Source organism: Centropristis striata, chromosome 12 (assembly GCF_030273125.1).
Source record: "Centropristis striata isolate RG_2023a ecotype Rhode Island chromosome 12, C.striata_1.0, whole genome shotgun sequence".
NCBI classification, from domain to species: domain Eukaryota; kingdom Metazoa; phylum Chordata; class Actinopteri; order Perciformes; family Serranidae; genus Centropristis; species Centropristis striata.
In genome coordinates this window covers 36,586,857-36,613,920 of record NC_081528.1, presented here as the reverse complement: position 1 = coordinate 36,613,920, position 27,064 = coordinate 36,586,857, and the positions used below count along the sequence as shown (strand labels likewise).

The 27,064-nt window shown below is 33.1% G+C and overlaps 1 protein-coding gene across 1 annotated transcript; it reads right to left on the bottom strand.

Annotated features, from left to right (window-relative positions):
* Positions 1 to 38: 38 nt before the first annotated feature.
* On the bottom strand, positions 39 to 27,064 carry btk (Bruton agammaglobulinemia tyrosine kinase). Its single transcript, XM_059346149.1, has 18 exons — positions 26,963 to 27,064; positions 19,549 to 19,707; positions 18,520 to 18,624; positions 17,235 to 17,316; positions 16,188 to 16,313; positions 16,029 to 16,093; positions 15,751 to 15,938; positions 14,514 to 14,576; positions 13,471 to 13,525; positions 12,727 to 12,806; positions 11,573 to 11,700; positions 10,417 to 10,488; positions 7,802 to 7,973; positions 6,354 to 6,573; positions 4,845 to 4,909; positions 2,816 to 2,934; positions 1,772 to 1,929; positions 39 to 123 (listed from the first exon to the last, which is right to left on the bottom strand). Exons 2-18 carry the CDS (start codon positions 19,687 to 19,689, stop codon positions 52 to 54), a joined length of 1,911 nt encoding a protein of 636 aa, XP_059202132.1. The 5' UTR covers positions 19,690 to 19,707; positions 26,963 to 27,064; the 3' UTR covers positions 39 to 51.

Here is a 27,064-nt window from a genome sequence, read left to right as displayed (position 1 = left end):
GCTCTGTGGGATCAGCTGTTTGTGTCGGTGGGTTTGTGATTATTTTGGGATCTACTGCAGCTCGTACAGCACATCCTGAACAGTCAGCGCCAGCTCCTGAAAGGTGGGTCTCTCCTCTGCTTTCTAAAAAAAAAAAAAAAGAAAGGAAGGTAACACTTTACAATAACCATCATTTATAGATGGTAAATAGACCATTTATAAATGGTAAACAGATAGTTTATTAATGTTTAATCATCATTTATAAACCATATATAGGCCATTTAGAATGGTGAATAGAAAATGTAATAATGTTGAACTATAATTTATAAATGCCAAATAGATTACTTTACCATAAACAAACATAATTATTAGTTTATTAATAGCTTTACACTCATTATAACATCTTTAACACCATATTAAGTATGTAAATTATTTCAAAATTATTCTTATACCTTTAAGAAATTGCTTGAAACCATTTAAAGATTAAATATGTATAGAATTTTGTAAATGGTTAATAATAATTGGTTTATAAACCATGTATAAACATCACTTAGATGGTTATTGTAAAGTGTTACCGAAAGGAAAAAGGATAAGTTGTGAGGTGTTTAAAAATATTTTCGTTAACGCTTTATATTAAGGTCTTTGTAAAAACCATTAATTAACAAGTAATAAGGCCCTTGTAAGTCCTTACAAGATGCACTGAAAAAAGTGATACTTTGGATCAACTTAAAAAAATTACTGTCATTTGTTACACCTAAATTTATTAGTTTTTCACAAATTAAATTTATGATTCGGTTGAAAACGTAAATTTTGATTTAATGTAAATAAATTTTGTATTTTAAGACAAAGCAAAAAAATTAGCTTTCATTCAAAGTAAAAACATTATTCATTACAAAGACCATAAACTAATTTTTTTTCTCTTTTACAACTTATTTTTTTAATTTGGGAAAACTTCATATTTACCCCATTACATCCAATTATAAATGAGTAGAAGTGTTTCTTTTAATTTTATCCACAGGTAGTGACATTCGCTTTGAAGCAAACTGAAAACATCAGGTTTAAACATGAACCCATCATTTTTCATTAGACCAATTTAAAAATACACTTTGAAGGAATGACACAGTAGTTTCAGTTTTTTCAGCATGATTATTAATATTATTGTGTGTTTATAAGCTTATTTTTTGTTAGGAGGTTAAGTCTAAACCCATTTAACAAATCTAATCCGTTAATAGTTTGGCCTGTATTGCATTTAACTTGTTCGGACCATATTTTCTGAGTAAAAGTCACAATTTTGATATATGTTATGGAGATGCAAACAAAAAGGCAAATGGTCATTTGTTTTTTATTGTTAAACAGCACTATTAATGTCACAATTTTGATGTATGTTGTGGAAATGCAAAGAAAAAGGCAAATTTGTGTCTCTGTAAGTAGAAAATGTGTCTAGTTTTTCTATTACAAGATGCTTATTAACATTATTGTGTGTTTATAAGCTTATATAAGTGTTAATAATGGCATTACAAACACCCATGACCCACCCATTATGTCTTTGCCATGCCTTTATTAATCTTATTTTGTTTGCTTATTGATATTAAAATATACTTTATTGCTCATCTATTATAAGTTAACTATAAGTTAACTATGCTTTTTGCAAATACCGGATCTAAAGCGAGAACAATGCCTTATTACTTGTTAATTAATGGTTATTAAGGACCTTATTATAAAGCGTTATACCATATTTTCATATGCAACCATTCTCTACTGAGGCCTACAAGTTAATGCAAAATCCACTTACATCATGCCAGCAGTCGGACATGATGCTGTAGACCTTCTCATTGGCCAGCTGGGGGCGGAAGAGGCGATGGCCCCGGGAAACCTGATCCACTATTTCCGTGTTGTTAAGTCGCTCATATGGAAGCTTTCCCAAAGTGTACACCTCCCACATGAGAACCCCTAAGTATAGAAACATTTGATTAGTTGTGATGCTTTAATACAGGTGGGAATTCATAGTTTGTGCAGATATTTAACCCATAAGAACCCATGGTGACACCATTTAAATCTTCTAGAATCTAAGATGAAACCCATTTAACAATTCTAACCCTTTAATAGTTTGTCCTGTATTGCATTTAACTTGTTCTGACCATATTTCCTGAACAAATTAAAGTCACTATTTTGAAATACACTACTGGTCAAAAGTTTTAGAACACACCAACTTTTCCAGAATTGAATTGAAAATTATGCAGTTTAATGTCTCAGTGTACTCTGAAATTAATGCACATTTGCAACATTTAAAATTCTTTATACTTTCAAAACACTATCATGTAGTGTTTTGAAAGTAAAAAAAGATTCAGAATCACATTTTATGTTGGACTAAAGGACTAAAAAAAGACACAAAATGACCAAAAAAAGACACAAAATGACAAAAAAAAAACACCAAAAGACACAAAATGACTAAAAAAAGACACAAAATAACAAAATAAAACACAAAATGACTTACAAAGACATGAAAAGAATTCAAAAATGGACAAAAGTGAGTACTACTCCCTTTCGAGCTTGCAGAAAGTGTCTGTTTTCTCAATTTTTATTTTGCTTTTTGTTTTGTTTTTTATTTATTCATCTATTAATATTTAAACTTGTTTTTGTTTTTTTTACTTGCTTGCATGTTCAAAATAAGGACAATCAATCAATCAAAACTTGGTCTGTGGTATATCCCCCATCATTTTCCTTTAAGTATTATGGGTCTGGGTTCTTATGGGTTAAATATAGATTAAACTAATGATAATACTAACAGAAATGCAACAGCAAACTGAAAAACGTCCTCTCCATTGTGTGAACTCACCGTAGGCCCAGATGTCTGACTTGCTGCTGAACTTGCAGTAGAGGAGAACTTCAGGAGGCGACCAGCGAACGGGGAACTTAGAACCTGCTGAGCTGGTGTACTCGTCATCTAAGACGTACCTAAAGAAGTGGTGAAAACAGTATTCAGGCTTTCTGTTTAAAATGCAGAAGTACAAATACCACAGTGTAAGAAAAACACACACACACACCAAGGTTATTATAGTTCACGAAAACTAGCGAAATAACGAAAACTAGAATTGAAAAAACATTTTCGTTAACTGAAATAAAAATTTAAAAAAAATGATAACTAACTGAAACTGTATTGTGTGGTTACAAAACTAACTAAAATTATAGTGAAAATCTGCTTAGTTTTGGTTTTTGTCAACTTTTTTTCATTCATAATTCAGTATTTCTATTTGAACATGCAACACATGGTGAATATGTTTACTGAGACTGGAACCAAAATTCAAAACACCAAGAACTGTAAGAGTTAATAACCTTATTGGGTCTGAGATGATAAACCAAAGGAAATAAAGGAAACATTTATTATGACCTCTTTGAATCACGCACCCAACATATAGCCCATTACAAAAAAACTAAAACTAATAAAAACTAAACTAAAACTAAGCATTTTCAAAAACTAAAAACGAAACTAAAACTAGAAAACTCACTCTAAAAACTAATTAAAACTAACTGAATTTTAAAACAAAAATTCACAAAAGAATTAAAAATAAAACTAATGAAAAATCCAAAACTATTATAACCTTCACACACACACACACACACACACACACACACAAAACATCCATACACGTAAAAGTTCTTCATTTTAAGTGTCAACTAAATGTGCGTAAAGCTTTAACCCTTAATAGGACACTCATTGAAATACTTGCAAATTCCAAATTTCAACCCTAGAGAATATTGGAGGATATTACATACAGCCAGAATGTGTAAAAAAAACATATGAAAATAATATTTTGAGAAAAAAGTTTGTCCTACAACTCTCAAGAGTTGTAGGACAAATTATATATCAAAACGTGCAGTTTGATCGGGATCGGTGTGCTATTACTTTTCTCTACAGAATACGAATTTACTTAATACGGCCGACAAAAAATGAGCGAAAAAGAACAATAATTGGAGATTTTTAAACGTCTACTCCTCCAGCATAATTTCACCTAGAGACTCCATTTAAACTTTAAACAGTAGACACAAGTCTTGTGTATCGGTGTATTAATCCACGTTTCGATAGGTCATATAGTTTTATATCAATCCCTGTTCAATGACCATGATCATTTTTGGAGAAATTCTGAGATTATAATGGGTGTGTATTGCACAGAATGTTCGTGTCACAGTGTGTGACATCATCGCTCAGAGTGTAGAGGGAGAGAAAAAACTGTCAAAAAATAAATTTTAAAACTGCGCTCCAGGCCGCAAATTCCACTCTACAGAAATAATTTATACATAGAAACGTAGGAAAATTAGTCTTCTCCCTCACAATCCTCTGGTAAAGCTGTCAGAGTTATAGTTTGGGCGTAGGACGCAAAGATGATCCACCAACACCACCAACAGCCTCATTGGCTCCCATATTAAAAACACAGGAAGATTTCGGAAAAAGGGAGATGTAACAGTTTTTTTAGATCGCTCTAACAAAGCTATTTTTTCATTTTTCTTAAAAAAAATCACATGTAGACGTTCAGGAAGAACTCGGGACGCTCAAAGTGAAGTCGGATCAATTAATAGTTGGTTGTTTTTTTTTCACTTTGGTTTTTATTAATTTTTCACATTTTGCATTGTGCATCCACAAAAAAAACACACAAAAACATAACTTCACAATACACAAACATAACATCCACATAAGGAAACAAAAAAAACAAATTAAAGTCCTGTTGGGAATCACATCCGTTAGTTCTCTGTCTCGTCCTCTGTATCTCTTAATAGTGGTTATTATAGTGTAACTGTTGAATTGAGTTATTTTATCAGGCACCACTATCAGCTTCTGTGTTTCCTGTGATTCATGTGAAGTATTTTACCTTGACAATCCAAAATCAGTCACTTTGATGGTGCCATTCCCGTCGACTAAACAGTTCCTGGCAGCCTGAGGACAGAACAAACAACACTTTAGATTAAAGTTTAATCATTAAACATTTACTGTTATCTTTAAATACCTCATCCCGGGATATCTCTGCATGGAATGATAAAATGATCCAGAAACTGTAAATTGTAATAAGTTCACTTTACTTAAAAAAAGTTAGGAAACCGATTGCCTCAAAATCTCCAAGTAAAGTAGCTAATTAATTTCAAGGTGTCATAGCTAAAAATAACTGTGTTTAGACAACTCAGATAATGGCAGTAAACTTGAGTAAAGTTAACTCAGAATCATTAGTTAGGTTACTTATGCTCTGAATTTGGAGAACCCTCAACAATGTGTGTAACCACACTTGAGAATCCCTGTATTTAAGGTAAACTTCAGTAGTTTTCAGCCTGGAACCCATTTTCCATGTATTTGTGTTCACAACAAAAAAAGTTTAATTATTAAACTTTGTTTTCCATTCAAACTGTTGTCTTTTGTCTCTTCGTTTCAATAACTTATCACTTTTGGTTCAGCTTACTTGAACATATCAAGGCAATCGTTTCCTGATATTTTGCTAGTAATGTGAACACTTAAATTTGTACGGATAACTTATTTTTATGAGTACTGCCTAATTAAGATAACTCACAAGTTTAAGTAGTCAAATTGACATGTTATAGTCAACCTAACTAATGATTTTGAGTTAACTATACTCAAGTTTACTGCCATTATCTGAGTCGTCTTAACACAGTTATTGTTAGCTATGACACCTTGAATGAATTAGCTACTTTACTTGGAGATTTTGAGGCAATCGGTTTCCTAACTTGTTTTAAGTAAAGTGAACTTATTACAATTTAAACTCTAAAAAATGTCTGTAGATTTTACGGTGAAAAACTGCTAAACCATGACAGTAAAAGTCCGTAAAATGATAAATTCAGTTTCAGTAACAATGAAACACCGTAAATGTATATATCAGCCAAAACAGTATTTTTTACAGGTTTTTTTTGTTTTGTTTTTTTAAATACATTACTCCACTGTAAAATACACTGGCACCGTGTTTGTAGCAAAAATATACTGTAATATATATACAAGTCATCAAAAAATACTTTTCCTAACTGTTAAATGTACTAAACACCATATCTCTAACAGAAATAGACTGTAATATTTAATGGTAAAATCTTTAATTTATGCAGCATTTATGAAGTATTTTCTTGTCAATTATATGGCAGAACAGCGTTTCTTTTAAAGGAAAAACTTTTTTATTTATACAATAAAAAATTTAATAAAATGGCAATCTTCAACGTGAAATCATTTTCTCATCATCATTTTACCGTAATATAAAAAAAAAGTTCTACCGTATTTATTACGGTAAAGTTTTGGCAACCACAGCTGCCAGTTTTTTACCGTAAAAACAACAGTTTTTTTTTTTACAGTGTACAGTGTACTGGGAATGTTGGTGTGTGTCTCTCACCAGGTCTCTGTGGATGTACTGCTGTTCCTCGAGGTAGGCCATGCCCTCGGAGACGTCTTTACACATCTCCAGCAGCTGGACAGCTGTTGGGTGCTGCTTCAGGCCCTCCCTGAGGTACGTCAGCAGGCAGCCATTGGAGAGGAACTCAGTCACGATATAAATGGGTTTCTGTTTGGTGCACACGCCGTACAGCTGGACCAGGTTCTCATGGCGAAGCTTCCTGGTTTGAGCAAAAGGAGAAGGAAGTGTGTTGTTTTTTTCTCACAGAACTTGTATAAACTACACTTCCCAGTGTGACACATCACACAGTTTTATCATCACCGTTATTTCCACTGCATTCAATTCAACTGCACTGTAATAAATGATTCTGTAGTCATTTCATTTTACTTAATATATTTGATAAAATGTGATAAATATACACCACTGGTCAAAAGTATTAGAACACGCCAACTTTTTCCAGAATTTAATTGAAAATTATGCAGTTTAATGTCTCAGTGTACTCTGAAATTAATGCACATTTGCAACATTTAAAATTCTTTATTGAGCATGATAGTGTTTTGAAAGTAAAAAAAAGATTCAAAATCACATTTTATGTTGGACTAAAGGACTAAAAAAAGACACAAAGTGACCAAAAAAAGACACAAAATGACTAAAAAAAGACACAAAATGACCAAAAAAAGACACAAAATGACAAAAAAAGACACCAACAACACAAAATGACTAAAAAAAAGACACAAAATGACTAAAAAAGACACCAACAACACAAAATGACTAAAAAAAAGACACAAAATGACTAAATAAAGACACAAAATGACCAAAAAAAGACACAAAATGACTAAATAAAGACACAAAATGACCAAAAAATGACACAAAATGACTTACAAAGACATGAAAAGAATTCAAAAATGGACAAAATAGCTCAAGACTCCATAGAGTTAAGTTGTTAACCCATTTCTTGTTCCCTGAAAAAGGCCTACTTGTATAATTCTGAAATGTACATTATTTTTCAGTTTTGGTTAAGCTTACCTTTTTTTATTTACCTCTGGCAGTTCACCACTTACCTTTGGACCCTTTCAAGCTGTTCATTTGACTTGAACTGCTTGAATTTCAATAAAAAACTGGAAAAACTGGGGTGTTCTAAAACTTTTGACCGGTAGTGTAAATGCGTCACTCATTTGACCACATGAAATATAATCTTTATGTGTATGTAATTCTAGATCAAGAGAATTTTGAATGAATCCAACACAATAGAATTAGTCTGTTTTTAATTGACAGGCACTTCCTGTTAAGTTGTTATTAACTCAACTTGTTAGATTTAATAAATAATATTGCGTGCAATCTGTTGCCTCAATTTTATTGAGTAGCTGTTGTTTATCTTTTTTTTTTTACAGTGTGTAGCTTTGGAAGAGAGAGAGAGTGTCAGCTCAGTCCTGATTCATTCTGCTTACATCATGATTTTGGCTTCTTCGATGAAGTCATCTTCAGACATGGATCCCTCTTTAATCATCTTAATGGCGACGTCATGCTGGCCCTGCCACTTCCCATACTTCACCACTCCAAACTGGCCCGTTCCCAGTTCCCTGATGAAGGTCAGGTAAAGGGGGTCGATCTCCCAAACACCTGGAGCACACAAGAAATAATGGAGGAGCACTTTAATACTGACAGCATCCACAATACAGGGATATGTACCCTGAAAAAAGAAAATAGTTGAACCAACTTAATTGAATTGTTTCATGTGGTAACACCTAAATGAATTAAGTTCTTTCAAACTAATTTAATAAGTTAGATTAACACAATTGATTTTAAATTAATTTGAAAGAACTTAATTCATTTAGGTGTTACCAAATGAAACAATTCCATTAAGTTGGTTCTTTTTTTCAGTGTACTGACATTTTAGGAAATATGCTTGTAGTTATCTTGTTACAAAATTGCAAATACTTACTCAACAAATGCATCAAAATAAAATACAAAATGCTGATGTGATTACTGATATGATGACATTTTATTTTATTGCATCAAGTAGTCTCAATATGTGCCATATCTTAACCCCCTTACACTGAAAAGCGAGGTAGAGGACTATGAATTTGGGGGTGTTTGCTCGGTGGTTTCTGTCAGATGCTTTTTCCAGAATAATAAATATCATTCCAGTGGAGTAAGTTAATTTGTAAGATCTCCATCTTTAGAAACAATCATTTAAACTAGTGCCAAATACAGAAACACTACCATTACAGCAGAGTATGATACAGTACCAAATAATAGAAGAGAACTGAAATACATTTAATTTAACGCATAAGAACCCAGACCCAGTAATCCTTAAAGGAAAATTATGGGGGATATACCACAGACCAAGTGGACCACATAGAGCACATTTATGATGTTTTAAAAAAAAAATTCTACCCCTAAATGTCAAAGATCTGTGATGTGACATATACTGGGCATTGGGCGTTTATTTTTATGATATTTCTTATTTTAAAATTTAAAAAAACTAGACAAATTTTTGCTTAGCATCAAGACGAAGGAAACAGAGAGAAAAAGCTAGCTGACTGTGTCAGAATGTAACATAATCTGCCTCACTAGTTAACATGTTATATTTTCTTCGTTTAATCCAGAAAAAAAGACAATAATACTAAAAAAAAGTGACTAAAAAACCCAGAATGTTGTGAGTTTGCTGGATGTTTCTAAAGCCTAGAAGGTTACTGCTAGCCAGGAAATAGGGTGCGTGTAATCCCCTTAAAACCAGATTAAACAAGCTACAACATTTTAAAAAGTGAGCTCCTAAGGCTCTAGGGGGCAGATTTTGCTGCCTTTGGACTGAGCCAAGTTAGATGTTTCTATAGAGCAGTAGTTCTCAACCTTTTTGAGTCGCGACCCCCAATTTAACATGCATGTTGTCCGCGACCCCCGCTCACTGAACAGAATCTCACACACACAGTTCAGATCACCCAAAAAAACAAACAAAATGACCAAAAAAAGGAAACAAAATGACCAAAAAGACACAAATTGACCACAAAATGATCAAAAAAGACACAAAATGAGCAAAAAAGACACAAAATGACCAGAAAAGACACAAAATGACCAAAAAAGACACAAATTGACCAAAAAAGACACAAAATGACCAAAAAAAGACACAAAATTACCCAAAAAAGAAACAAAATGACCAAAAAAGGAAACAAAATAACAAAAAAAGACACAAAATGACTAAAAAAAGACACAAAATAACCAAAAAAGGAAACAAAATAACAAAAAAAGACACAAAATGACTAAAAAAAGACACAAAATAACCAAAAAAGGAAACAAAATGACCAAAAAAGACACAAATTGACCACAAAATGATCAAAAAAGACACAAATTGACCACAAAATGATCAAAAAAGACACAAAATGACCAGAAAAGACACAGAATTACCAGAAAAGACACAAAATTACCAAAAAAGACACAAAATGGCCAAAAAAGACACAAAATGACCACAAAATGATCAAAAAAGACTCAAAATGACCAGAAAAGACACAAAATGACCAAAAAAGACGCAAATTGACCAAAAAAGACACTAAATGGCCAAAAAAAGACACAAAATGACTAAAAAAAGACACAAAATAACCAAAAAAAGGAAACAAAATGACCAAAAAAGGCATTAAGTGACCAAAAAGACTAAAACACATGAACACTTTAACCCAGTGGAGACAGAGCTGACTTAAAAAATGATTTGGCGACCCCCAGAAATCATCTCGCGACCCCAATTGGGGTCCCGACCCCAAGGTTGAGAATAGCTGCTATAGACTAAGCTAACCTGCTAGCCTGCTGGCTTCTGCGTCATATTTACTGTTCACACATGAGGAAGTTATTATCAGTCTTCTTATCTCATTCTCTGCACTAAAGCTAATCTTCTCACAATCAATGGACTTTTGGTGCCTACTAAGAAATTATCATAAGTTTAAAACATGCAGTGCGGTTAATCATTTGCACACAGAGAGCCATTTATCATCGGCCACCAGAGCCTCATCCCCAGACTTTATGATCACCAAAACAAGATATTAAAATGTGTATTGATATAGTATAATCTTACCGTAGCCGAGCCCTGCTGTTGATGGAGGAAGTGCCCGGTTAGACACAATGTATTTCAGCCTGCTAACCATACCTAGTGAGAGAAAATCAACATTTTTTATGTTCTGTTTTTATTCTGTGCTCATATTTTGTTGCCTACTTTCCATTTCAAACTATCAACAAATTATTTAAATCTGAAAATTTGCTTTATGCCATGCATATATCCATGCACTGTAAGACTTTGCTGTAAATTTACAGTCAAATTCTAACAGTAACTTGCTGTATTATGATTTCACAGTATATTGCTGTGAAAGCAATGCATTGTGGGAGTTTTCATGATTGCTCAGGCATTCCGACGATCAAAATTATATATTTTTTTCAGGTTTTCAGCTGAGCATGTCAGGAAAATGAAGTCATTATTTTCGAAAAGAAGACAAGTTTTATTTTATTTATTTTTTGTCTGGGCTGAAATAATCACAATGTGTTGTTTTTCCAGCAATCCTAATATACACGACTGGTCAAAAGTTTTAGAACACACCAACTTTTCCAGAATTTAATTGAAAATTATGCAGTTTAATGTCTCAGTGTACTCTGAAATTAATGCACATTTGCAACATTTAAAATTCTTTATTGCGCATGATAGTGTTTTGAAAGTAAAAAAAAGATTCAAAATCACATTTTATGTTAGACTGAAGGACTAAAAAAAGACACAAAATTACCAAAAAAAGACACAAAATGACAAAAAAAACACACCAAAAGACACAAAATGACAAAAAAAGACACAAAATGACTAAAAAAAGACACAAAATGACCAAAAAAAGACACAAAATGACTTATAAAGACATGAAAAGAATTAAAAAATGGACAAAATAGCCCAAGACTCCATAGAGTTAAGTTGTTAACCCATTTCTTGTTCCCTGAAAAAGGCCTACTTGTATAATTCTGAAATGTACATTATCTTCCAGTTTTGGTTAAGCTTACCTTTTTTTATTTACCTCTGGCAGTTCACCACTTACCTTTGTACCCTTTCAAGCTGTTCATTTGACTTGAACTGCTTGAATTTCAATAAAAAAATGGAAAAATTGGGGTGTTCTAAAACTTTTGACCGGTAGTGTAACTAGCAGTAATTTACTGTAATTTTACAGTAAAAAGTTTTACAGTGTGTGTTCTGTATGGACCTGCTGCATTGTGCTGGTGGTAGTTGATGAGCTCTGGGATGCTGCCGAAATTATGCTTCTCTGCCAGGTAGAACTGGCCCTGTGTGGTGGTGCAGATGTTATAATGTCTGCAGCATCCACTGGTTTCCCTACAGAGAGAAAAGAAAAAGAAAGAGAACCTTAAAGTGGATTTAGTGGCAGCTTTACATCGAGACAGGAACTGATCATTTATCATGTATGCATGAACAGGTAATATCTTCTCAGCCTTATCCACAAGACGGCTCAGTCCTGCAGAATGAAAAAACTTGTGCAGGCAGATTAGTCCAGGTTTTGGATGACCAAAAAAAGGAAACAAAATGATCAAAAAAGACACAAATTGCCAACAAAATGATCAAAAAAGACACAAAATGATCAAAAAAGACACAAAATTACCAGAAAAGACACAAAATTACCAAAAAAGACACATATTGACCAATAAAGACACAAAATGACCAAAAAAAGGAAACAAAATGACCAAAAAAAGGAAACAAAATGACCAAAAAAGACACAAAATGAGCAAAAAAGACACAAAATGACCAGAAAAGACACAAAATTACCAAAAAAGACACAAATTGACCAAAAAAAGACACAAAATGACCAAAAAAAGACACAAAATTACCCAAAAAAGAAACAAAATGGCAAAAAAAAGACACAAAATGACTAAAAAAAGACACAAAATAACCAAAAAAAGGAAACAAAATGACCAAAAAAGACATTAAGTGACCAAAAAGACTAAAACACACGAACACTTTAACACAGTGGAGACAGAGCTGACTTAAAAAATGTCTGCAGCATCCACTGGTTTCCCTGCAGAGAGAAAAGAAAAAGAAAAAGAACCTTAAAGTGGATTTAGTGGCAGCTTTACATCGAGACAGGAACTGATCATTTATCATGTATGCATGAACAGGTAATATCTTCTCAGCCTTATCCACAAGACGGCTCAGTCCTGCAGAATGAAAAAAACTTGTGCAGGCAGATTAGTCCAGGTTTTGCATGAATAATTTACATCTCTCTCCCTCTGTGGCCCACTGTTTCCGCTTTCATTACAAACAGTTCTTCTTTTGATACGTTCATGCATGGCTGGGGTCAGTGGATACAGTATTTCAACAGTGTTTAACTCCACTGAGCGTACTCACCCGCCACCCTTACTGAACAAAGACACAGTGTATTTTCCGGCCTTGCTTGAGTCCCGTACCAGGAAGCCTCCGTCTTTGTTCTGGGAAACAACACACCAAGGTTATTATAGTTAACGAAAACTAACGAAATAACGAAAACTAGAATTGAAAAAACATTTTCGTTAACTGAAATAAAAATAAAAAATAGAGTTTTTAAAAAAACAATAACTAACTGAAACTGTCTAAACTTAAACTAACTAAAATTACAGTGGAAATGTCCTTAGTTTTCGTTTTTGTCAACTTTTTTCATTCATAATTCAGTGTTTCTATTTGAACATGCAACACATGGTGAATATGTTTACTGAGACTGGGATGTTTACACTAGAACCAAAATACAAAACAGTTAATAACCTTATTGGGGCTGAGATGGATAAACCAAAGGAAATAAAGGCAAAATTTATTATGACCTCTTTGAATCTCGCACCCAACACATATCCCATTACAAAAAAACTAAAACTAACACTAAAACTAATAAAAACTAAACTAAAACTAAGCATTTTCAAAAAATAAAAACTAAACTAAAACTAGAAAACTCACTCTTAAAACTAACTAAAACTAACTGAATTTGAAAACAAAAATTCACAACGAAATTAAAACTAAAACTAATGAAAAACCCAAAACTATTATAACCTTGCAAGTGTAAATGTTTCAGTTTGAGGTGCACAAACTCTCTTCCAATAACATTATGTCAGTTATAAAGCTTACCTCAGTCTTTAACAGCTTTTCTGCCTGGCTACGGTTCATGTTCTTGGAGTACCAGCTGCAAAAAAATATGTGAATATCATTTTTCCTGGATTCTGTTTTTTGCAACAATTATCAGAGATCACACTCATACAGACAAGGGACTTAAAGGAATACTTTACCCTTAAAATTACTATTTGTAAATTGATAATTCAGTCTGTGTAGCCTTGAATTCTTTAAAAAAAAGTTTTTTTCTCAGATCCCTCCTGTGCATTTTCACTAAAAATCTTCGAGGAAATACTCCAGTTTTGGATTCTCCATTTAATGTGGATCAAATCAAAATCAAATCAAAATTACTTTATTCATCCCCGAGGGTAAATCCAGTTATTCTGGTAGAATCTGGAATCTGGAAAACCTTTTCCCATCTGGCAAAGGACTCCATCTCTGTAAAATGCTTCAAAAGATGTCTAAAAGCTCATTTAACTGCTGTTTTAAAATTCTAATTCACACACAAATACACTTTTTTAACATGTTCATTTTTGTTTTTAATTGTTTTTGTTATTGTCATTATAACTTGTTGATGTTATACATTTGTTTTTTCTATTATCAGTTTATTAATTTCTAATAACTATGAAATTTTAGGTGGAGGCTTTAAATAAGCCCATCTGGGTTTTCTGCCTCTCCCTGCACTTTACATTATATGTTATTTTTGTCATTTTATGTAATTCTAACTGTGCAAATAAAATAAAATAAAATAAAAAAAATCTCTGTTAGAATGAGACAGCCTGATGGCTGTAGGAGAGAATAATAATAATAATAATAATAATAATAATAATAATAATAATAATAATAATAATAATAATAGGAGAGAAGAATCTTTTGAATCTCTCCGTCCTGAAACGGAGAGAGAGGAGCCATCCACTGCTGTTTTTTTGGTCCATAAAGGTTTTGTTTTGCAGATGCAAATGGTGATTTAAAGGATGAAGTCTTCCTTTAACATCCAAATTAAAAATCAACAAAGATATAAGAAACTACAGTAAATGCAGTACAATAATGGCCATACTCACTCAAATTTTTCTAGCCCGTTTCCACCTTCCACAACATAATTACAAGGTATATATCCTTCCTTTCTGCAAAAGAAAACACATTGTAATTATTAATAATGTGAACGAATGTACGTATTGGCTGCAGTAGCTACAGTAGCATTTCCTATACAAATTCTGGCTCCTAAAACTCTGTATGCAAATAGATTTATTCAAATAACAGATGACGTACATTTTAATTTTTGAAGATTGGCCCATATCGTTTGGTCAAATACAGTAAAAACATATCTGTATACACTACCGGTCAAAAGTTTTAGAACACCCCAATTTTTCGAGTTTTTTATTGAAATTCAAACAGTTCAAGTCAAATGAACAGCTTGAAAGGGTACAAAGGTAAGTGGTGAACTGCCAGAGGTAAATAAAAAAAGGTAAGCTTAACCAAAACTGGAAAATAATGTACATTTCAGAATTATACAAGTAGGCCTTTTTCAGGGAACAAGAAATGGGTTAACAACTTAACTCTATGGAGTCTTGGGCTATTTTGTCCATTTTTGAATTATTTTCATGTCTTTGTAAGTCATTTTGTGTCTTTTTTTGATCATTTTGTGTCTTTTTTTAGTCATTTTGTTTCTTTTTTTGGTCATTTTGTGTCTTTTTTTAGTCATTTTGTGTCTTTTGGTGTCTTTTTTTGTCATTTTGTGTCTTTTTTTGGTCATTTTGTGTCTTTTTTTAGTCATTTTGTGTCTTTTGGTGTCTTTTTTGTCATTTTGTGTCTTTTTTTGGTCATTTTGTGTCTTTTTTTAGTCATTTTGTGTGTTTTGGTGTCTTTTTTTGTCATTTTGTGTCTTTTTTTTGGGTCATTTTGTGTCTTTTTTTAGTCCTTTAGTCCAACATAAAATGTGATTTTGAATCTTTTTTTTACTTTCAAAACACTATCATGCTCAATAAAGAATTTTAAATGTTTCAAATGTGCATTAATTTCAGAGTACACTGAGACATTAAACTGCATCATTTTCAATTTTGGTGTGTTCTAAAACTTTTGACCAGTAGTGTACATATTCTGCATTTCTACTCTTGTTTTTGTTCACCCTCCTGTTGTTTATACAGTTATTACTTTTTATTTAGGTTCCTCAAAGGCCTCAATCAATATTTCCTCTTTTGCAAACAAGAAGCTTGCAATAATTTTACTTTGGAAAGCACTTTTTTCACATGTTGTGTCATTAGGCTGCTCTTTTAAACTCTGCATAGTTCTTATTGTTACCCATATTTGTCTCTGGCCCTCCACCAGTTCTGGTCAATCATCTCCAGGATGGTGTACTCTTCGTCCTTCCTCAGCTCCAGGTCTTGAGGTGTCATTGGTGTGTAATCATACTCTGCTATGACAGTCATGCCTGCAGAGGGGCCAGGTGGCTCTGGAGGCTGTGGAGGTAAAGGCCGAACAGACTTCTCCTAGAAAAAAACACCAGATTAGTCGCTGTATTATTTAAAAAATGACGTGTGAAATGAAATAATGTTTGAAAAGGGACTGTTTGTTTGTACCTCTGTGGGAGTGGGAGGGAGAGGTTTCCTGGATAATCTTCTTCGAGATGCTTGAGACGAAAAGCCTATTAATGACATCATTTGATATGTAAATTAAATGGTTTAGGGTTAAGTTTAGTTGTGTATTGTTGCAGTTTTTCAAAGCAAAAAGAATCTCACCGTTCTTACTATCCAGTACTCTGCAACCCATGGCTTGTTTAACTTCCTGGTGGCAGCACAGCCACACCCCATCCGCCCAGAAACAAGGATGGTACTTCTGCATGAGATCCTTGTTGAAGCGCACCACTATGCACACACACACACACACACACACACACACACACACACACACACACACACACACACACAGGACATTTACATTGAATCTACACCTGCATTTGCAAATGCACCAATCTCTTCTGTTGTTACTGCATGATGTTAAGATATGATAGATAGATAGATAGATAGATAGATAGATAGATAGATAGATAGATAGATAGATAGATAGATAGATAGATAGATAGATAGATAGATAGATAGACTTTATTTATCCCAAGCTGGGAAATTACAGTGTAGCAGCAGCATTACACACAGAGACAATAACAACACAATTAAATAAAAAGAACAACCTAGGCATACTTCAAGCAATAAAATATAAATAGAATATCAATAGAATTTTATGTTGGACTAAAGGACTAAAAAAAGACACAAAATGACCAAAAAAAGACACAAAATGACAAAAAAAGACACCAAAAGACACAAAATGACTAAAGAAGACACAAAATGACAAAAAAAGACACCAAAAGACACAAAATGACAAAAAAAGACACAAAATGACCAAAAAAAGACACAAAATGACCAAAAAAATACAATAAAATTCAATAAAATGTAAAGTAAAAATCAAAATAAAGTGTCTAAAGAAGGAGTATGTATTAAGGAGTAGAATTCCAGTGCAGAATAAATATGAATATGCAGTATAAAAATGTTGGTGCTATGAAACAAATAAGGTGCAATGAACAGTGTGCATAAAGAACACATAAAGTGCATAACGATGGTATGTAATGAACCAGGCTATTTGTTATTGTACAGTGTGATGGCATGTGGCAGGAAAGATTTTTTGTATAAAATATATAAAATGGTCTGATATGCATTTACTGTAGGAGATAAAGTGACTGACAAGACACAAAAACACCAGATTTATTTGTGCATTTCCATGCATGTGCTTACTTTCTTTCAGTTTCTTTATCCACTGAGCCCGAATATCCTCATTCTTTGCAAAGATGTACAGCGGCCCCTCATCATAAATGATCTGTGGCAAAAATGGTTAAAAAAAAGAACAACAGACACTTTGTAAATGTCAACTTGTGTGTACAAAATCACCACCTGCACTGTCTCTGAACGCCCCCAGTTCACTTGAGTGTAAAGATGGTTTCACTTCTTAACAATAGACTTTCACATTTATAACTTTTGGAGGACTGAACACTTTTTGTTCTCCAAGGAGAGAGCTTGGTCGTGTGTTACAGGCTCCATGTGTTGCTTCTTGCAGCTTCTATATAGTTTTTGAATATTGTAGTTTGTTATATGGAGGACAGAAGCTGTCAAAATAAAAAATGAATAACTAAATGAATTAATTCCTGACCCGATAAATACATTCTTATGCAATTAAAAGGTACCAAAAATAATATTGAAGGTAAGTACAGGCATTGATTGATCAAATGTGACATTGATATTTTTGTTTTAATTTGCTTTTTATTTATTAACCTTTTTATTAAGTCACCTGTTCATTTACTTTCCTATTTAATTATTTATTTTTTAAATGTTTGCATTAATTATAAAAAAATGTAAAAATAAAAAAAATTAAATTAAAAAATTAAAAAATTAAAAAATTAAAAATAAAATTAAATAATAATTATAATTATAATAATGATACCAAAACAAATAAGTTTGGGGAAATAAATAGGCAGAAAATGAAAAATAATGTATGAATATAAAAATACATTTTTAAATACATTTAAAATAAAAATGCATAAAAATAAATAAATAGAAAGTAAAATTAAATGGGACACTAAATAAATAGAGGAATTTATACAAAGATTAATTTTTTTAAAAGATAAATTTTTTAATTTAATTAAATAAAAATATATCTTTTTATTTCACAGTTTATCAAATAATTAATCCCTACATGGTTAATTTAATGGCATTTAAATGTATCTACCCAGTCATTTATTTATTTTGGTCACTTCTGACCTCCATACTGAAACACTATCAAATAAGAAATAAACTTCATTCTTCATTCATTCTACAATAACTGATATTAAGATATAGAAAGCTTGTTAACACTAGCATAGAGGTAGGGCTGGAAGAATAAACCTGGTACTTTTTGGTACTTTTTAGACCCGTGACAATGCAAAGTGGCTGGTAAGTTACACACTGTTGCACCCTTTTTTTGTAACGTTAATGATTGTAATGAGACTGAGTCCCTCTCTCTTAAAGAATTGACAAAAATGTCTACCTGAAAAGCATACATGCGCTCCTGCGGGGAGTTTGGCTCTGCCTGGACCGTCTCGACACACTTGATCTTCTCGAGGTCGACTGATCCTCTCAAACCTTTTCGCTTCTGCTTAACAGATGAGGAAACAGTCAGGTAACTCACAGGCAAATGTAGCTGCATTTCATCAAAATGAGTTCTGCAGTTCCATATACAAAAGTTTTAGAACACACCAACTTTTCCAGAATTTAATTGAAAATGATGCAGTTTAATGTCTCAGTGTACTCTGAAATTAATGCACATTTGCAACATTTAAAATTCTTTATTGAGCATGATAGTGTTTTGAAAGTAAAAAAAAGATTCAAAATCACATTTTATGTTGGACTAAAGGACTAAAAAAAGACACAAAATGACCAAAAAAAGACACAAAATGACAAGAAAAGACACCAAAAGACACAAAATGACTAAAAAAAGACACAAAATGACCAAAAAAAGACACAAAATGACAAAAAAAGACACCAAAAGACACAAAATGACCAAAAAAAGACACAAAATGACTAAAAAAAGACACCAAATGACCAAAAAAAGACACAAAATGACCAAAAAAAGACACAAAATGACCAAAAAAAGACACAAAATAACAAAAAAAAGACACCAAAAGACACAGAATGACCAAAAAAAGACACAAAATGACCAAAAAAACACCAAAAGACACAAAATGACCAAAAAAAGACACAAAATGACTAAAAAAAGACACAAAATGACTTACAAAGACATGAAAAGAATTCAAAAATGGACAAAATAGCCCAAGACTCCATAGAGTTAAGTTGTTAACCCATTTCTTGTTCCCTGAAAAAGGCCTACTTGTATAATTCTGAAATGTACATTATTTTTCAGTTTTGGTTAAGCTTACCTTTTTTTATTTACCTCTGGCAGTTCACCACTTACCTTTGTACCCTTTCAAGCTGTTCATTTGACTTGAACTGCTTGAATTTCAATAAAAAACTGGAAAAATTGGGGTGTTCTAAAACTTTTGACCGGTAGTGTACGTACCCCTTTGTCTGGGTCAAAATCATAGTAGGCTATTTTCTCCTGTGTGAGGATAAACAATCTCTCCTTGTAGTTCAAAGGGGAGGTCTTCTTCTTCTGCTGAGATCGTTTGATGAAGACTTCTTCCAGTACGTTGTCTGACATGATTCAGTCAGGGTTAATCTACATGGAAACAAGAAAGGGTGAATAGTGTTTTTAAAGCATAACTGTAGCTAAACACCCAGAATTCACACCTCGGGACACTTTACTGAGAAATGTGGCTGACTCAGCCATTATCTATGTGCAATATAGGGTTTCCTTTTGGGTTGTGTTGCACCTAATGCTTAATTATTCAGTGTTTTCATTTCCTTTAAAAGGTGTATTTTAACAGAATTTAATTCAACATGTACCCACACACCAAGGTTATTATAGTTAACGAAAACTAACGAAATAACGAAAACTAGAATTGAAGAAAGATTTTCGTTAACTGAAATAAAAATAAAACGAGAGTTTTTAAAAAAACGATAACTAACTGAAACTGTATTGCGTGGTTACAAAACTAACTAAAACTAACTAAAATTATAGTGAAAATGTCCTTAGTTTTCGTTTTGGTCAACTTTTTTCATTCATAATTCAGTGTTTCTATTTGAACATGTAACACATGTTAAATATGTTTACTGAGACTGGAACCAAAATTCAAAACACCCAGAACTGTAAGAGTTAATAACCTTATTGAGGCTGAGATGATAAACCAAAGGAAATGAAGGCAAAATTTATTACGACCTCTTTGAATCTGGCACCCAACACATAGCCCATTACAAAAAAACTAAAACTAACACTAAAACTAATAAAAACTAAACTAAAACTAAGCATTTTCAAAAAAATAAAAAATAAACTAAAGAAGAAAACTCACTCTAAAAACTAACTAAAACTAACTGAATTTGAAAAACAAAAATTCACAACGAAATTAAAACTAAAACTAATGAAAAATCCAAAACTATTATAACCTTGCCACACATTCATAGAGTCAGAGCAATGGCCGCTTTATCATGTGAGAGTAAAGATCTGAAACGAGATGGAGAGACATCTAGCGTGAATGCGAGCACTTATCAGTGTGTGATTAGCTCGAGTTTGCATACGAGCTGCTTTTCCTGCCAGCAACATCCTTTTTGTATCCAAAATCCCCCCTCGTGTCACATCTGTTTCCATCAGCTACTGTATCTTGGTCATCATCAAATCAGGTGAATCACTGAAATGCTTTTGTGCTGGGAAACGGTGTGAAGAGATTTTGGATAAGTGTTCCCCCAAATCTCTTGTTTGGCATCATTCCTCTACTTCTTATTAGGACCACACAATCAAAAACAATTTAAATGTCATCGACATATCATAGAGATAAAAAGTTGTTACTTATACTTCTGGTGGCAAGCAAAAAAAGCAGTCTCAAGAAGGTGGTTAAAACAAGACCCACCTACAATAGGAGAATAGATGTGGTCCATGATATATATATATATATATAATGGAAAAGTTATCCTACTCCCTCAAAATCCAGACTGACACATTTTCTAGAATATGGTCTAAATGGACTGGGTATGTTGATCATATAGGCCTAAAATCAGATTTTGTTTGAGTATTTTTTGTTTTTGTCTTGTTGTAATTATCTATGTGTATGCATGTCCCTTTTTCTTTATTTATTTTCTTTCAGAGAATTAAAGTGAAACTCCCTCTTATGTTCGAACTGTTCATAATGGTAATACATAAAAAATTTAAAAAATTGGGCCTGGGAAGAAAACTGATGTTGATGTATATCTATGGATACAGAATGAAAATTCTGATGGTTATCTTTTCTATGATTTAGTTTTGTTTTCCTTTCTTTGCTTTTCCTATGTATCAGGAACCTGTACATATAAGATTAAATTATGTTTTGTTTTTTTTAAGAAGGGAAAATATCCTATGTTGTATGTAACCTGTTGGCCTCAATAAAGATAAAATTAAAAAAAATAAAATAAAATGTCATCGACATATCCTGACCTACAAATTTTATCTTTAGACTTTAGAAAGAATCTTTGGTAAAGAACCAAGCAGAAAATCACATGATCATTTCATGTTTTTCAATGAAAATTAGGATAATGATGCAAATATGATAATTCCCTCCAGTATTGTGAATCATATTGCAATTACGATAATTCTACTCCTCAAAAAAATTGTCACTAGCACTTATTGATGCACTAATTATTATTGCACTATACCTCGATTGTTTGCTTTTACTCTTCCTGTAAGTTGCTTTGGATAAAAGCGTCTGCTAAATGACTAAATGTAAATGTAAATGTAAATTAAACTATCACTCAAAATTAAAGCAATTAGATATTTTTTTCAAATTGTGCAGCCCTTCTTCTTGATGTTATATGATAAAACATCATGTTGTGGTAGAGGTTTTTAAATGGCTTGATAGGGAAGACCATAGACTGTATAAAATATGGAAGTAGTCACTGTGACATAGAACATGACGTAAAAATGCAAGGAAGTTAAAATACACAACTTAAAATTACAAAATTGAATTCTCTAGAATTTCTCTGGTTATGAACATCTTTCTTCTGACCTAAATGGAACTTGTTGCTCTTTGTACCAAGTATCCTCACTTTGTCTTGGCTTTTAGATTCCATCACCTCATTTCTGTTATAATTACTATGTCTTTTACAATGCATGGTCTAACTATAAACCTAAATAAGACAAGATATTTCCCTAAACAGGGAAATTTACAATGTAAGTGTACAGATAAACATGGATCGTAATAAGCTGCTGTACAAATTACATATAGGGTCATTTTTCGGGAGGTTGCTGGTTAATTCAGAAGCACACATACACACATAAACAGATTAGTAATTCTTTTAAACTTGATTTTAGTACTACTACTACTACTTGAACCCACACTTTTAATGTTATTTTGAGGATCCAGCAACTTGGTATAGTTACTTACTGTCAGAAACAACTCTACAAGTAATCAGTTTACTTGCAAACTTATCATAAAAGATATCAAACTACTCACCATCACAAGGCTACTTTTCTCTCTCTCACATAAATCGCTTACACGCTTTACATTTGACCTGCATTATGAAAATAAAAAAGGCTGTGTCTTCTTAATTTAAGCGTGTTGTTTTCAACACCTGTTGACCACTAGTGCTAAACTGAAACTTGCACCTCCAAAAGAAGACAAGGCCTCTATTGATACCATATCTATTTTTTCTATATATTTTTCTATATTTCTAAAGGACCCTAAACACGGCACATTCCTAAAACAAATAAAAACATTAACTCTAAATATCTGAGCATTTTGGAAAAACAAGTTAGGAATATGAAACATAATTCACTATATACAGCGGCTGTTTTATTCAGAATTAACTGGCAGAACAGGAAGAAAATGAAGACAAACGCTGAACGAAAAGGGAGAAGTACTGAATGTTGAATAATTTATTCCAATTTAATGTACACTGCAAAAAAAGCCAACTTGTATTTTTTGCCTAAAACAGTGATTTAAGTTGGTAAAACTTGGAAATATAAATTATTGACATTTAGGGCAATAATGTAAGTTAGCACAACAAAGGAAGCCAGTTGTCTGCTCAAAAACAAGTTGGTGAGTTGTTGTTACTTATATCTTTAAGTTGGGGTTCACAACAAGGGACAATAGTTCTGATAACTCTTATTTCTTTGTTGGGAAATGCGGGAAAGCGTTGAAATTCGGTCATTAGCGAAAGCTAGCGGCTAACTGATGCTAGCGGCTAACTGATGCTAGCGGCACTGCTTGTTACCTTGTTACAGCTACAAGAGTAGCCATTAGCATATCAATGCTAACTCAAAATTGTGGTCGCAACATTAGCTAACATTTCATAGCGCCGTTAAAATCGTGCCAATTCAGCACATTGCAGGAGTAAGGACAATTTCGTACAATTTAAAATTATAAGTTAAAAAATTCAGAGTTCAGCAAACTCAAAAGCAAAACTTAAAATATTTAGTTTAATTGTCCAACTTAAAATTTTACTGAAGTTTGTTGCCTTGAAATTTTGAGTTCACCCAACTTTTCTTTTTTTGCAGTGTATACGGTTCTGTATTCAGTGTGTCTCATTATCACCTACTGTGAAACAGGCTATGAAACGATATCAGGTTTTCACTTCACGATTGTCGTGGCCGAAAGAATTCAAGATAACATTAACATGGCGATATTTGTTAAAAAACTAAAAACTAATAAACTAATGCAATTAATATTTTTTGTTTAATAATTAAATTTATACAGTGGAGTAGTGGTTAGCACTCTTCGACTCCGGCCTGCGGCTCTTCTGTGTGGAGTTTGCATGTTCTCCCCGTGTCGATGTCCAAAAACCTGCACTTAACCCTTTATCAGGCAAAGAACTATATTTGGTAACTTCAGGTAATATTTCGAGAAAAAAGTTACAAATTTACTGGATTAAAGTGGCAAATCTACAAGAAAAAAAGTCGCAAATTTACGAGAAAAAAGTGGGAAAAAAGCAACTTTTTTCTCCCAGATTCACCACTTTAAATCTCATAAATAGGCGCATTTTTTTCTAGTAGATTTGTCACTTTAATCTTGTAAACTTTTTTCTGAAAATATTATTTCGTATGTTTTTTTTTTACACATTCTGGCTGTATGTAATATCCTCCAATATTCTCTAGGGTTGAAATTTGCAAGTATTTCAATGAGTGCCCTATTAAGGGTTAAAGTGGTGAATCTGGGAGAAAGAAGTTGCTTTTTTCCCACTTTTTTCTCGTAAATCTGCGACTTTTTTTCTTGTAGATTTGCCACTTTAATCTAGGAAAATTGCAACTTTTTTTCTCGAAATATTACCTGAAGTTACCAAATATAGTTATTTGCCTGATTTGCTTAACTCAAAATCCGTGGAATAGCCACGGAATCACTCAAATTTCCATGAAACTGACACGGATTGCGCTACAATGCAAGTTAATGACAGTCATATCCCGTGGCTATTCCAACATACAAAGTGATTATGTACATTCACTGAGTGAATATTTAGAAAATAAAACATATATTTCTCGCTAGAAATGTGATCAAAATCCATTTTTTATGCAGAAACTAAGTCAAAATATTGATTTTTTCACTAAAAACGAAACTGTCACGTGGAACAAACCAATAGGAAAAAAATATTAACTTGCATTGTAGCGAAATCCGTGTCAGTTTCACGAAAATTTGAGTGATTCCGTGGCTATTCCACGGATTTCGAGTTAAGCAAATCCGTGGCTATTTCACGGATTCCTGTGAGACCATGTTCCAGCATAACCATAACAGTAAAAAAGCATACAAAAGGCAACCAAATTAAATAAAGTGTGAGGGTCTGAATTATTTGCACTATATTATCATATGTACCTTGCACCAACAGCACGACTAACAGACGTGTTTTCATTCAGCGAATACATATTATTCTAAAATAGTACAAAAATACACAGTGCACTGAAGCAAAGAGGCCATAGTTTAATGTTTCCAGGTGAAACATGGATCACATGCTCAGCCTTTAGCACACAGCTGAATGCTAATAGTCTTAGTCTTTGTCAAATGTGTTCACACTTTAGCTGGGCCTATTTTCAGCCTGTGAGCACTTCCTTCTATCATCTGAACTGTGACTGTAACACCACCAGAAGCTTCTGTGTGACATTTCTTCACACCAGAGTGACGATACCTATTGGTTTTGTTTGTGCCGTCATAAACAGACAGCAGTGTTCCCTATTCTGAAAAACATTGTTTACTCATTCCTCATTCTTGGCCGCCTAATGTTTTCTCACATCACTAACTTGACTTCGAGGTCAACAAACTCTGATAATGGACGATCAACACGCTGATGTTCCACCTCGTTCTCTTTCATCCACTGGAGCCAGTCGACTAAAAAACGACGTCTGTTTTTCACTGCATCTTGGCCACTGCAAAGGAGATTTTTTGGTCTTTTTTGAAGGGAGTTGACTCACTGTGGCTGACACAGACGAACTGATAGGGAAGTTGCATCAGGGTTGTACTGCAACATGAAGGGAGAAGAAACCCAGTGCCCTGCAGCACTTCAACCTGACATTATCTGTGTGTCTCTCTCTGTATCAAATGTGGTTGTCACTAGCATGTTTAAAATCTATGTCAATGCCCCTGATGCATGATGTTTACGAACTTTACAACTTTAAATTGTGCAGAATTCACCTCTGTTTCTGCATAGAGCAACACTTTGCAGAGAGAAGTTTATTTTTTTCTCACTTTTTTATCCTCTCAGCTGCTTGTATGTTCCTTGGTTGTGTAGTTCTGTAATATATCACTCTATTTGTTATAAACTGGGTTCATCAAGTCTATTAAAAATGCAGATTTAAGCAACTTATCACCAATTTAAGAGTAACCAATGTCAATCCTTAAATTAGCAGCTTTAATATCTTAAAATCATTACAGGATACCAAATATTTTTAAGTATTTTCCCCCTTTCCTGAGTGAGTTATGATGTTAGTAACCAATAAATATTGCCAATGTGTCACTACCTCAGTGTGTGCAAGGCAGTGCACCATGTTTTAGGATCAGGATGGAGTGCAATTGTTCATTTTCCTTGTGTGATGTCGTATGACATAGCAAATACAACCATGTCATGAAAGAGCTGGTTTAACAGGAACCTGTCAAGATGCTCTCTGTCCTGATGTTTCCTGGCAGATAAGTGGTATAAAAATGCGAGAAAATGTGTCTGTGTTTGAGCCTGTATAGGGGATAGAGACACTCAGAGAAGAAAAAACGTGACAAAGATGTTCTATGTTGAATCTAACCACAAAAGATACTCTCTCACACATATTAAGATACCACATCAGTTTAACTTTGCAGCATTCTGTAGAGCTCAATTTTCAGAATACTCAAATTAGCATTCCTGCTAATGCATGAACATACATTTAATTTAAGGGTCCTTAAATTGTAATGCATAAATGTGCTCCCTAATTCACACCAAACAAGACATTTATCATGCATAGATAAAGCTAACCACATGAAACTATCTGATAATAACACAACCAAACATCTAAACATCTAAACCGCTGCAGTGCGACACGATAAGTCATGCAAAGGTTTCAAGAACATACAAAGTACAGCAGACAAAAAACACTTCATCATTATGGACAAAGCATTTAGAAACTAATATAATTATTCTGCACTTAATGTCCCTGTGGTTTGACTTCTGTATTTGCAGTTTTGAAATGAGTACACCCTTCGTTTAGGATTTATACAAGATGAAAGTTGGCAGGTTTCAATTAAGTAATTGCACAAATGTACATAATCCTCACTCTACTGTTGGCTGTAGTCTTTCAAATGAAATACATTCACATATCTGCTGTTTTAAACAATTTTAATTCTAGTTAAAATACTTCCTGAACTAATAGTCTACAGTAAAAGAGCTTTGAAACTTACCCAGACACCCAAAAAAGTCAAGCATCAGACGGACGAGTACAGATGCTGAGGCTTGAACATAAACCTTTGCCTCAGTCACTTGTCTTCCATAAAATGTGTTAG